This window comes from Mustela putorius, unplaced genomic scaffold (assembly GCF_011764305.1).
Source record: "Mustela putorius furo isolate JIRA1106 unplaced genomic scaffold, ASM1176430v1.1 tig00003909_pilon_pilon_pilon, whole genome shotgun sequence".
NCBI classification, from domain to species: domain Eukaryota; kingdom Metazoa; phylum Chordata; class Mammalia; order Carnivora; family Mustelidae; genus Mustela; species Mustela putorius.
This window is the reverse complement of record NW_025422057.1, coordinates 14,317,993-14,332,157: the sequence shown is the minus strand read 5'-3', so window position 1 is coordinate 14,332,157 and position 14,165 is coordinate 14,317,993. Positions and strand designations below refer to the sequence as shown.

The 14,165-nt window shown below is 47.7% G+C and overlaps 1 protein-coding gene across 6 annotated transcripts in view; it reads right to left on the bottom strand.

The window, feature by feature from the left end:
- The window catches only part of GFRA1 (GDNF family receptor alpha 1), a 210,421-nt gene that overhangs the window by 30,919 nt on the left and 165,337 nt on the right, over positions 1-14,165 (bottom strand). For all 6 annotated transcript variants that reach the window (XM_004751864.3, XM_004751868.3, XM_004751867.3 and 3 more), the window contains 3 exons: positions 8,795-8,904; positions 5,951-6,085; positions 2,007-2,188 (listed from right to left, as the gene is read on the bottom strand). In XM_004751864.3, the coding sequence (XP_004751921.1) occupies positions 2,007-2,188; positions 5,951-6,085; positions 8,795-8,904 (427 nt within the window). The remainder of the gene's footprint in view (positions 1-2,006; positions 2,189-5,950; positions 6,086-8,794; positions 8,905-14,165) is intronic.

Sequence of the window (14,165 nt, the reverse complement as noted above, 5' to 3'; positions counted from 1 at the left end):
GAGTGCCCATCCCCATGAAGTTTCCAAAACACCGAAGGAGCTTGATACACAGGCTATAAACACTGCCCCCACAGCCATGCTCCCTGCGCTCAGACACCTGCAGAAAAGAACCCGGTTTTTGCCATGGCCAGAGCTTGCCTCTTCTACCAGTAAGGAGCCATCTCTGGCCCAGTCTTATCACCAAAGTACACCAGGGTCCTATCTCTCATCTGGCCACTTGTCTTACAGACGCTAGAACCAAAGTGGACCCAGTAAGAGCAGCAGGCTGGCCTAGGAGGAAGCAGGACGCCGGGGACCAGCCAGAGACAAAGAACAGATCCTGTGTCTGTGGTGCGATGTCTGGCTCCAGACTCTCCTCTCCCTGGCTGGGGGTGGAGGATGGCGGGGGGGGGGGGGGGGGGGCTGTGCAAGTCACCTCCCCTCCCCAAGCCTGAGGGCTCTGCTGCAAGAGGGAGCAGTTAGAGGCTGTAATACTGCCCAAGCATCCTACTTCTAGCAGTTTCCGCACAGAGCTTTGGACATGGGACATGCTCAGGAAATGCTTCAGAAGCATGAAGAATATCTGGTTGACCTTGGGCCATGTGGCTCCCCTCCCCACCTTCCCCCTTAGTGCTGTGCATGTGAGTGTGTGTGTGAGTGTGTCTCAGGGTTTGGGACATGGGGGGACGGGACAGAGATCAGTCGTCAGTTGAGCGGCACGCAGGACATCCAAGAAGGGAGACATTGGGGAAGAGAGACCGCAAGCCAATCAGAAGCAGAAGAACTGCCCCAGGGTATAGGGTCTATAGGGAACGAAGGGGATTGTGAGTTAAGAAGGTATTGGCCAAAGAAGGTTTCCGGTGAGCCTGGTCCTTGGTGGCAGCAGAGTGGGGAGAAAAGAGAATAAACTCCAGTGACCAGTATGAAATGACAGCCAGTGCTCGGCGCCTGTGCCCTCGCCTAGCACGACAGGAAGCAGAGATCACCACGCGGTCACTCCTTCCCCCCAAATACAGGAAGAACCATGAAAGCAGCGGGAGTCTCCTGGATTCCCAGCACCGGTTCTGTGACTCACAAGCTCTGCGGGCTCCCGCGAAAGTGTTACTTCACCAAGCCCTGGAGCCCTCCAGTGCAAGCACGAGGCCGACAGTAACACTATTACTCTCCCACAGCCGTCAGGAGGGTAACGGCCGGAGACCTAAAGTGTGTGAAGAGACTTTGCAAACATATAAACACATAATGTCTTGCTAAGTAAGTAGCTGAATAGTTGTTATTATGAAAAAAAAATCAATAAAAAGGCAGAATAAACACTCCGCTTTGACTAAAGGCAGGAAACCACTGTTCACATGCCATTGTGGTTCTGCCCTTGGGAGCTCTGGATTAACCCCAAGGAAGTCTCCTGGCCACTCTTCACTGGCCTCCAGTCCCACGAGAGGCTTTGCAGGGTGGCTCTATCCAGCTCCTTTGACTTCAGAAAAAAACGTTTTCTTCTGCTTCTGGAAGAACGAACCCATAGGAACTCTTGGAATTAACACCTCACTAGTGACAGTGCCCCTGGTGACCTTAAGACAGAGTTACACTCTCTGTGTTAAGTTTAAATGATACTGGTGGTGACCAACCCAAGAGTACTTTCTCTTTCAACAGGCTGCTGCTTTGGGGGGAACACAGAATAAGCATAATAAAGAAATTGATCCCAGTTTGACTCTGCCGCTCCACAAATAGAAGGCCTGAAGATTCATCACCCCAGCCCCCTCCTTCTACAGGTGAAGACACCAAGGCCAGCTCCAGGCCCAATGACCAAAGTCACACTCCCAGCAAATGCAAGTCAATCCCAGAGTTTGTCCTTCTCCCGCTCTGCGGCGATTCGCAATCTTCATTTATCGTGGTTAAATGCACTTGTAAGATTCAAACCCAAGCAGCCCTCCCTCATTAGCCATCCATCTTTAAATGCATTGCAGGAAACTGGTCCCTGCTTTCCCCCGCCCCCGCAAGTGAGCTCCAAACGGGAGTTTGGTCCCCGCTCTTACCTGCAAATTTGCACAAGGTGGTAAAACGTGAGTGGGGATTTCATTCTCAGACCCTGCTGGCCCCAGGGGCTTGTTCTTGGCCCGGAAGGCTGTGGTGGTGGTGGCAGTGGTGGTCTGAACTGGGAGGGCTGGCTGCCACACGGTCACATCAGAACCATTGCCAAAGGCTTGAATTGCATTTTCTGCAGTAAAACAGGAGGAAATCCAATTTCAAAGTCAAGCAGCAAATGTAACAGACAGGATACATGAAGCCAGAGAGGCACACTAGAAATTCTGATTACAGTATTGGACTTCCCTGAACAAAACCCAACCATCCCTCCGCGCGCGGAGAGCCAGCCATTGGGTCAGGTACTCAAAAATCAATTCATTCATTAAACACCGACATGGACACTTCGGTATGCTTGAAGCACAAGACAGATCATGTTCCTTTTTATGTACCAGGGGCTGAGCAAGGTCCTTGCCCTGAAATACTCATCAGTCAAGTGCTTCGAAACCCAGCCTCGAACCTGTTTTTGGGGGATCACGATCTTCTAAGAACATCCCTGTACTCTGTTAAAATACTATACTAAAAGCAAACTAGTTAGTGATTTTTTTTTTAAAGTAACATAGCCCTAATCATGAGGCAACTTGGTGACCCCCACGCTAATTTGGCAGGCGGTAAAATCAAACAGCCAAAGACGTGACTCACTACCATAGAGCACCCGGCACAGGCTCTGAGCAGCTACTATGAGCCAAATGCAACTAGTACAGATGCAACTAGTTTCCTTACAAGAAAAAAAAAAAAAATCTACCCCAAATCTCATCAATACATAGTGAAAATTTAAGTAAGATTATTTTTTTCCTTTCTGCTCCCAGTCTTCCAAACAAAATCTGCATAATTAGGTAGGAGCAGCCCTGCTGAAATGAAAAGTTTAAAATGTAAAACTTTAAAAGCTTATTACAATTTCATGGGATTAGATTGTTTTTATGGCAAGAGTAAATTGGTTGTGTGTTGTTCCCCTCCCCAAAATGAATTAAAAACAGTTTTTAATCAGGTCCTCGGGGATTTGGCCTGGCTTTAGGAATTTGTTTATTTCATATTCATTGTATAAGAAATCAAACTCCTCCATTTGAGACCTGAATGTGCAAATTGTTAATATATGATTCTTAGCTGGCATCTTCCGATATACAAGACAGAATAATTTAAGCCTAATCTTCCTCTTAGAAGTGACATTTTGTTCTAAAATTGTTATCCTTTAAGTTCAGCAAATTGGAAGCTTGTTTTCTCAAACTTTACATTTTTTAGGCCGTAAGAAACAGCCTGGAATTAATACAAATTTGCTCCTAGCGGTCTTACATGGCTTAACGGGTGGGTGCAATGCAGAGAACGAGGGACAGGGAGACGGGTTTCTCCGAATGGCCGAGAACCACCACCACCACAAGCTGCAGAACGCTCCTTCCTCTTTCCTGTTCAGACACGGAGATCCAGGAGACCCCTGCCATGTATGGGCACTACCTGAGCTTTTCCCCTGTGGTGGTCTTGCCTCCTGGGGTGTCTGTGCACTTGCTCATTTGTTTACTCGAATGTCAGTGGAAGCATGGACTATGTGCCAGGCTCTGCTCCGTGGGCATCCAGCAGTGAACAGGAAGGATGGCAGCAACAGACAAGAGCCTCTGCCCTCCCTAGAGCCCGTGCTGGCTGGGGAGGGTATTAAGTGAGATAGAGAATCCATTCGGTGCTGAGAAACGCCTGGAGGAAATGAAGCGGGGGCTGAGAGTGTGACGGGGAAGCATAGCTCCCATACCGCGGTCCAGGGAGGTGAAGGAGGCGTCTGGAGAAAGACCCAAGTGAGTGGAACTCTGAGCCTACCTCCATCTCCGACTCATTCTTCTCTCTTCCCCTCACCCTGGCCATCCACTTTGGCTTAAAAATAACTGCGTTTCCCCCCAAGAACCAGAAATAAACAATCGGTTAAAGCTGTGTTCGTGATAGAGGAATCTGGGAGAGATCTGGTTAATCTGAAGGCGGCAGAACAGGGTTGTGACATTCGGGTTGGAACCTACAAATTTTAATTCCTTCTACTCTACAGCCTTTTGCAGGATGTGAATTGACGGCCCTGTGTCTTTGGTGCCCTGTGCCCCTTCTCATCCAAGTCTAAATGGGATGACGGTGAAAAATTCTGGCTGGCTTTGGTCCCTGTTGAAGACCAAATGTATTTATTTTTATTGAGACGTCATCAGCAAAACGAGACCAGACCAGTCTCCCCTTCACCAAAATATTATTAAGCAGAGACACCTTTAATTTCTCCATGAGGGAGCGGTTTTCCAGGCAGTGTGACTACAATCTTTTCTCACACTGACCTATACTGTCATTGCTTTATCTTCATTAAAACTTTCATTCTGCCAAAAGACTATACAGGATGTGGAAAAGGAGGATTATATATATATATATGCTTTTCTTTTTTTAAGTCAAGACCAAACTGGAGAGCCGAGGTTCAGTTTGAGGGTACCCCCAATATCTCAGCAAATGTCTCCATACTTCCCACTAGTTTTGTGGTTTTCCATTTCCCTTAGGTGTCCAGAAGCTTGTGCTAGTTTTAAGATGATTAAAGCATTTGGTTACAGCCACATGACTGAAGCACCTAGTAAGCAAATCATTTAGATCTGTCTTTTCAACAAAGGAAGCGATAAAGAGGTTTGAGAATAAGTAACACTTAAAAGCTTTTCCGTGTACACATGGTAAATTGTTAGCTAATTCTCCGGCCGTCAGTCACCAGACAGCAGACCATCATGGAGAGTGTTCACGGCTCTCAGAGGGGTGGCTGAACCTTAATTCCTAGAAGCTGGCTCCACATCTCTCACCAGGAAGTCCCACTTGGTCCCCGGTGTTCCGCCATATGTTCTCAACCAATGGGCCCTTTGATATCAGGCATGATACAAAAGCCTCGGGGCACAGGGGCTGCAGAAGGAGGAACTCGAGCTTTAGATCCAACTGTGGCCTGGAGGACCCATGTGAGTAGCAGCTGTTGACTCACCTGTGAAATGGAGAAGCTCCTACCTACACCTCCTCGCACTCTTGTGCAGAAGACAGTCAAGGAGACCATGTATCTATCGCACTCCCTGTGGAGTGAGTTGAAGGCCCCCAGTACACTAAGGGCAGCTGCCACCAAAGGAGAGCAGGTCCTCAAGCATGTCCGCTGGATCGTCCCCTCAAACGATGTGCATCTCCGCAGACAGAAGGGAGGCTCTGCACGGTCTGATGCCTGCCCATTGTTCACACCTGCATGCCTCTCTCTCTCCCTCTCCCTTTGGGAAACAGGTTTCCATATTGCCTGAAGAAAGTGGCAGTAACAGCCAATACTATTTCCAAGCAGGAGCAAGCTTCCCACCGCCCCCCAGCTCCCAGGTGCTCATCTCTGTCTCCCGAGATAACGGACATCCCGAGGCTCCCGCCTGCACCGCCAGCTAATCCCACTCAAGAACTGTGACTTCTCCTCTGAGCCAACCCTGAACATCCAGGGGGCTATTGATGTGAACGCTCTAATTTTTCTCAGCAAGCCCTCGGAGGCTTACCCCCATCTAATTTGTCTGAGCTTCTCACATTGCATATTAGACCCAGGTTTTAAGAACCTTTGGAACAGACTTCATGCTGGTGGCCAACATCAGAATTTGATCTGTGGGTAGAAGGGTTCTATCTGACAGGATACACCCTCTGTTGTTCGAATCCCTTGCTCTCTTAGGCCTTTGGATTCACAGACTTGGCAGCACCCACTCACTCTGTTCCCTGCTGCCTTGCGTAGTATGGCCAAGAGAGGCTGGATTCACCATCAGCGAGCCGGAAAAAAGAGAGGGGAGAGAGAGAGAGAGAGAGAGAAGAAGGCAGGCACAAGAAATGCAAAGGTATAGCTTGAACACAGAGAGGAAAGTGTGTTTGTGTGTCCCCCCCCCCTTTTTTTTAAACTCACTGAGACAAGTATTGTCCTTGAAGAAGTTCAAAAATTTCAGGCATTCTTCTATATCGTTCCCACTGTTGCTGCAGTCACACCATGGGGCCACGCTGAGGCTGCTGGAGTCTATGTAGTTGGGGGTCATGACTGTACCTAAGAAAGTAGAAACAAGGCACCTTGTTCTTATGTGATCGTACAGAATTTACTCTAGCCTAAGGAGAAACAAATGTTCCTCTGACACGGACACATCACGGATAATTACAAACGTTGTGTTGGCTGAATGGGAAATTATGTGAAGCAGTGCGTTTTCTTGGTAATTTATCTTGAGCACATAAAATAATTTACACATTTACTTAAAAAATTATAACAGAACTCCTTGAGCTGCACTTAGGGTGTTTTTTTTTTTTTTTTCCTGCTCAAATGGTATGGATGTTATGGAGCAGGAGAGAATTAACTTTGAATGCATGAGTTCCCAAATCCCTTGCATTTTCTTGAAAATGTCATTAATCTCCATAAATAGATAGAACTGGTTTCACGTATCTTAAAAAATCCTTTTAGGACTTTGCATCCACTTCCCTCAGAAGCAAATGGCTTCTTCAAAGGAACACAGAGGAGCTTCGAAGCTATCTTTTGGGTTCCCTGACATCCGGAACATATATAATGAGGCCTCTGCTCACCAGACACTCAACTGCTTTAAATAAAGTCTTCCAAGTTGTGAAGGAATTGGAAATAAACTGGAAATCCTCTAAGCTGATGGCTTCTAGAGTATTGTCTCAGAAGTCCTCAAAAGCCCTCAGAGAAATGCTGGGTGGTCTCTCTTGCCTACATCTTCCTATGCTCATGGTTTTTCTGATGAGCTCTGTGCTGGTGCAAATAAGCAAAGCATTTATACTTAATACAACCCAAATGTCTTCTTCTGGGTGGTTCGCACCAGGCGATGCCTAGTCATGCCAAGAAGCCTTCTGTTTTTCTGTATTTTGTGGACATAAAAGTAATAGTGGTCAGTGAGTCACAGGATATATTTTGTTCATTACAGAAAACAAAAATTCTTTGTAAGCTCTTCTAAGTCAAAGATACGTCTTTTTTACCCTACATTCCTTACCAATTCAAACACCATTATCTCCTGTTATACCTTGGGATGGGAACTTTGACCCACAACAGAGAGTAAGCACTTAATTTGGACGAGAAAGGAGAAGGTACCCCAAACCCTGAGTCCAGAGGTTAAAATGTGTCTACTAAGTAGCCAGTGAATGCCGGACACCATGATGGGTCCCTGACATATGGAAGAAGCAGGCACAAGCTTTGTCCTGACAGAAACCAGAACCCAATGACCAGTGCGGAGGGAAAGATCCAGACCCAAGAGGGAAATAGATTTTGGTCTGTAAAATGCATTGCTTCAACCATTTCATTCCATTATATGATGAGTCTTTCATCATCCTGGCCATGTGATGGCTTCCAAGCCAGAAATGCCTGGCAGCCCCGTGCCTTGGCTACTCATGGAGGATTTAATGAACACACATGCCTGGAAGAATATGGACTGAGATATTCATAGGGATTCTATCTGGGAGTGGAGTTGTAGATCTTTCCAGCTGTCTCCTTTGGGTTTCTCTGTATTTATATTTTTAACTTTTTAAAATGAGCACGGCTTAATTATTTCCATTGTTGCTCACACCTGTAATTCCATAGTTGATAACCCCTCGCAGAGATCAACTTACTTAAGAAAAGGAAAGAGCGAATGCAAATTTGGGGTATTGACTCAAGGAAGTTACACTCGTTGGGACATAGCCACAAAAACGGTAAACAGCACTGGGGAAAGGTCTTGGCCAAGAGAACACACGTATTCTTTAAAAAAAAAACAACGTGGGGATGAATGTGCAGGCACCTGGAATATCTCCCCATTAAATACCATCATTGATTTTCCCGAAAGCTCTTTCCGGTTTTAAGCCACTCTGGTGATTAAAAAAAAAAAAAAAAAAAAAAAAAATTGAGTCTGTGCTGTCATTCTTGGTGGGAAGTTCTTCCTGCCCGGTGACTTGTGCAGTCGCCGTGGCTGAGCCATCACGCTTCTGACAAGTGTGATTTCCCTCATCCCTCCACAGCCTTCACTACACGTTTGTCCTCAAATGTCAGTCGTGACGGAACCCTGCCATCGGGGCTTCTTCAGGCTCCAGGCCCTGGAACACCTGCCTCTCTGCCTGCCTGCCCCTTTTAGCCACGGACACAAATCTGCCTCACTTCTGACCTTCTAACTCACTGGTACCCTAACCGCACTGTTGCCCCGAGTGCCAAGACCCCGCTTCCGTTCTGGAGAGGCAGAAAACACTGTTTCTGCTAGGTCTGTTCTCCTGGAAACATCCTAGGCGACCTCACTCCCTGCACATCAGGAGCTGAATTACCAAGAATATCAATGGTAAGAAGGACCCCAGTGGTTAGGGGTTTTATTTCCATTTCTGGGGAGCAGCCTTTTTTATTTCCCCCGGACGGAATGACTTCCAAGTCCCCTAATTCAATGAGCTCAGGGGACTTGCTCCCCTCTTCCATGGCCATGTTATATATTTTTTTCCTTTCCTGTTGTTCTGTGTGGTTGGTTCCCCGCCCCCACCCCCCAAGATGCTTCTCAGGTGCTCACACCACAGTCTTCCTGCACTGGGAGATTCCTTGCTTCCCGCCTTGCCTTGGCACAGCTGTGATCCCCAGGTTTCTTTTTTCTGCAGGTAAGTCCTAGAGGACTTCATGTCAAAACCCCAGCATAAAGGTTACTGCTATTTTTCCTCTCGCAGACAGTGGCAGGCTACAATGGGAAGAGTCCGTGAGCATCTGTAAACCAGACTTCCCTCCCGTTCCGCTTCTCCCCCATCTTACCAATAAGCCCTGAGTATGCGAGGAGGCAGTCGGCATAGTTTTCCTTCAGACAGCTGCTGGCGGACCTCGACTCAGGTTGGCAGTTGGTAAAAAAATCCGCAAGGCGAGATCTGTAATGGGGAGAAAGGGAAGCTGTGTGTTTCGAAATACCCTAAACTTCTGGACCAACTTTTCTTTGTTCCTTCGTCAATACGCCTTTTTCCGCGCCAAAAGAAAAGCTCTTAGGATGGGAGCACCCCCTCTTACCCGACTCCCCCACCCAACCGTCCCCTCCTTCCCCAGCCCTCTGCCCACCTGTGTGTCTGCTTATTTGCAGAGAAGTCTTCAGGGCCTGTAGCTGGAGAAATCTAGATGCTTTGAAGTTTCCATTCAATATTTATTTCTGACAGACTTATTTGCATCTTTAGGAAATATGCTTCTCTACACACTCACCAGAGATCTACACTGGGAAAATATTTACTTTATACAGAAACATGTCCCTGGCATCCAAATAGGATCCTACAGCCCATCTGCTCCCGTAATTCCTGCTGGCTTTAAAAATACGTGTATTTGTCTTGTAAGTTATCTCTCACTCCCCAGCCCAGGGGACAGGGATTGATTCCTGCCAAGTGACACTGAGGAGGGGCTCACTGCTCCAGAACCGAAGGAGGGACAGGCGATGCTCACTTGAGGCACTGTTTCACTGTGTGATGGGGCCTTCTGGGGGAGGAGGTACCTGGAGGGGCCGCTAACCATTGCTGCACCTGTCCACAGCTGGGAAGCTGCCCAGGGGCCAGCGCAGTCCACTGGGAAGCCATGAGTGGTGGCAAAACTGCAGAGCCCCAGAGATGAAGACGGGCCACAGACACGCTGGTCTGGGGAGGCAGAAGGCTCTTTGTGGCCAACTGGCTGTTTTTCAGTCTGAAGAGCATATTGTTGGAGAGATCCTGAATGAGAGCGGGGCCACTGCCGAGGTCATCTCAGCAGACAACAGCTCTGCTTCTGAGCGAAGAACACAATGGACTTCAAGAGAATTTAAATTATCCGGCAATTATGGGAGACAATGGATGGTTGTCTCGGCTCTTTTCTCTTCAGCATACCCAAATTGGCAGACAACATACATAGTGCTGTTTTTCCCTCCTTCCACCCAAAAAACTGTCTTTACTTAGCATAACTTGGGTTATGTGCGAGCTTGCGTGGCGGGGCAGAGCAAGGTAGTGTGTATGGAGATCACAGAGGTTTGTAAAAGGTCTGCAGGAAGCCCATTATGTGTCCCTTTACTACAATAGTAGCTCGCGGGGAGTTAAGAGGCCCAATGAAGTTGTCTGAGTTCATAGCACACTGCAAAGGCTGCAGGGTGTCTGTGAGGGTCTGCTCTCTCCTCAAACCCTTTTAAGCAGGGGTATCTGAGCCTCCCGAGCTGCGCCCATCTGGGCCCCGTCCATGTGTGCCTGGTGCCATCCCTGTCAATCCCCAGGGCAGGTGCTACAGCAAAGCTTTATTTTCTTTGCACAGCACCTGGATGTCCTCAGAGAGGCCCCCACATCCCGCTTCCCAAGCAGGGCCATGTGCTGAAGCTAAGGGTCTTGGCAAAATCCTCCAAATGAGACTTGAGTGTGAGCCCGTCTGCATGCCTGGATCTCCCAACCATCTAAGCCTCGTTGGTGTTTTCTGACTCTAATTGAACACACTGGAGGGCATAAAACCTGGCCATTTTCTGTAGCCTGGTTAGAGGATTCATTTTTCCGAGGAAGTCCCTAAAGGTGGCCCGGGCTTACTCAACTGACTCCAATGGCATCCAGCTTGGACTGAGTGTTAATTTCAGAAGAATTTTCCCGGTCATGAAAGTTAATGATCTGGTGCTGCCGGGCTTCTAACTTTGCAGAGGCCAACTGTGGTTCAGGCAGCTGGGCTTCCAGTGCTGCCCACAACCTGAGCAGCTCTCTGACCTGGCAGCCCTGCACTCCCAGCCTGTCCCCCAGAGATGGACAAAAGGTCGCTTTGTCTCCGAGTCCCTGTTTCTCATAGTCTCTCAAGCAGACTATTAACTGAACGGCACCGCGATGCGGATTACTATCCTTCAGCGCGAGGCTAATGCCACCAGACTCATTTTGCTTAACAACCTCAGAATTGACTCACAATTGGACTCTGGAATGAAAGGCTAATTGAGTCAGTCTGCTACACAGAGTAGAACCCTGATTGGGAGGATAAAACCAGATACATGGCTCTGAGCAGAAGCCCGGACAGGCTGGTTTGTGACAGAAGACTGTCAGCACAGATCCCGGTCCTAAGATGCACACGGCTAGTGGACAGACAGAGTTTCAAGATGATGATGAGCCCAAGTAGTGTTGCCCAAACACCAACATTTGCCTGTTGTTTTTTTTTTTCTCTCTCATTCGACCCACCAACATTTCTACTTGGAGACAGGACTGTAACTTCAGAGGACTCACATTTTATAGATAGAAAAACTGAGGTTTACACAGTGCTGTGCTGGAGGTAGCCCATGCATGGATGACTGGTCCATCCTTGCCAGTCAGTTAACATCACAGTGGTGTTCTGAGAGTAACCTCAGAGGGAGTTTTTGCACCGCGGTGATGGGCAAACACCCGCCACATCAGGGCTCTGTGTCGTTCTTGGATAACCAGCTACTTAGCATGTATTGGCACGACCCTGTTTGAAGACCAGCAGGAGGTATTTAGTCCTACTGATAAAGCCTGTTTCATGTCTTGGGAGTGAAGTCCCAGCCCATCCAGTCTGACTTCCCCTTTATTTCCAGTCATCTTTGGGCCAAATAAAATGGTATAGGACCATTTACTCTCCAGTCCTTAGGGCCTCTCAAAGACCCTTCCTTCCTAACATCTTCTCCTTTGGACATGGTCCTGGGAAATCTCTTAAAGGAACATATGAAAATGGTAACAGATGGTTACATGTATCGTTAAAGCCACTGAGTCCTTGTCAGTTCCATGTTCCATGGCCTGAATGATGTGTCAAGTGCCTGAGAGGCAGGAAGTTCTGTCTCTGAACTCGAATCACCCACCAAGACAAACAAGGAAACAGATTACACTACTACTGTGACAAGGCAGTATTATTGTAGAAAGGCTATTGTAGAAAGGCAGAAAGGCTGCTAATAAAATAATATCTAACATGAATGAAGTATTTAGCATATGCTAGGTATGTCTTTATATTTTTCCCTGAGAACTCTTAATAAGGTAGAGGCAATTATTTTCTTATCTGAATATCACAAAGGAGGAAACCACAGCTTTAGTAGCAGAACCAGGCTATAAGCCCACGACTTAAGCTTTTAACACTCCTTGGCTAGAGATGTTCGTTCCAGAGAGCCTGGGAGTCAGAGGATGGCTCGGGTCCATCAGGCAGAGGCGGAGGGGGTATCTCAGGCAGAAGGAGGCAGCACAGGATAGAGTCAGTAAGTTCATACAACACCCGGGGTAATGATAATGGAATGTCTGTATGTGCCAGAGACTGATTTAAGAGCTTGACATGTGTGCACACGTTTAATACACCAACTTTAGCAGGTGATACTATCAGTCCCATTTTGCAGATGAAGAAACTGAGGCAAAGAGAGTTTAAGTGAACTCCCTCCAGGTCACAGAGCTCTGTGGTGGAGCTGGGACACGACTACATTCAATCTGACTCCAGAGCTGGAAATCATTCACAACTGCTACACTGAACACACGTATCACCCGGAACATTGTTAGCTGTCCCCGTGGGACGGCCAAGCCACGGGAGGCAAATGGTGAATGACAGGTGATGAGATGGCAAAGGCTTGAAGAGCCTTGAATGACCTCAGAGTTTGGATTTTATCCTCAAACCACTGGGAACCACTGAAGGTTTTTACTTGAATTTAATTTTATGTTTTAAGATTCTATTTATTTATTTGAGAGAGAGAGTGAAAGGAAAAATGAGCAGGAAAAGAGGCAGAAGGAGAGCAAGAAGCAGGCTCCGTGCTGAGCAGGGGGCCTGACGCAGGACTCCATCGCAGGACCCTGTGATCATGATCCGAGCCGAAGGCAGATGCTTGACCGACTGAGCCACCCAAGCACCCCTACTGAAGGTTTTTTTTATTTTTATTTTTATTTATTTATTTATTTATTTATTTTTTTAAGATTTTATTTATTTATTTGACAGAGAGAGATCACAAGTAGATGGAGAGGCAGGCAGAGAGAGAGAGAGAGAAGCAGGCTCCCTGCTGAGCAGAGAGCCCGAGGCGGGACTCGATCCCAGGACCCTGAGACCATGACCCGAGCTGAAGGCAGCGACTTTAACCCACTGAGCCACCCAGGCGCCCCCTACTGAAGGTTTTTAAACAAAGGAGTAACATGATCAGATTTGCATGTTGGGAGGACTTTTGGATCTCTCAGCCGCTCAGCAAAGATTTGCTTGAGACGTATCCCATGCCCTCACTGCCCACAATGGGGAGGCAAGACACTGGCCCGTGGGAGACATTGCTGCTTAGGAGACCGCAGCCAGTGGGGAGCCAGCGGGGAGACCTGGGGGCCTGAAGGAGAGGAAGAAAGACGGATGCACCGGAGGCAGGTTTTACTAGAACGGAAGTCAAGCCTGTCGAAAGGAGGGGCAGAATCGAGGCATAGGCAGCTCGGCACAGGGTGGGGCTGCGGAGGGACCAGTCTGCAAGGAAGATGAGGCTATATACAGAGTTCACTGCACCGTGGGAGGCAAGTGCCTTGCAGGTTCGAGCTTAAGATCTTCACCTGCCCAGTCACCAACCAAGGCCTGAGCACCTGCTATGCCCTGGTCCCCAGCGTCCACGGACAGCCCTTGCGGCACACACTTGCCCTGCCCGCCTTGGGTTAAAGAGTCTCATTGTAGCCTGTTGTGGTTGCTCCCCTGCCTGGGCTGCACTGATCCAAACACAAAAGCTTAAACGTCCAGTGTGGGATTAACAAAGAAATTCCACAATTGGATCTCTTCTGGAGACATGAAATCTCCATGACTACAAGCGGTGATGAACCTGATTTTCTCTAAGAAAATGAAAAGGAAATGAATAGGCACTAATGTAGAAATGTGTCTCCCTCCGAAAGAGAAAATCCCCACCCTTAGAAAGGAGGAAAACACCGTAAATGCCAAGGTAGCCTCAGGAAACCGGCAGAAGAGGAAAACAGTGGTTTATGCAGAACGTATCACACTAAGGGCAGCGTGCTGCTAACGGGAAATAGAAAAACGATTCTAATGATAAAATCTAGGAGAGTCTTCTCAAACAGCAGATGGTCTTTTGACAGTGGGTGGGGGAGTCATTTACCTACTTTTTCTGTAATATTTTTAGGAAAATAGTGTTATAGGAAACAGGTTAAAAAAAAATCCAACATACTAGTAATGCCCACTTTAACTCCTCCTGGATCATCCTATTCTTTTA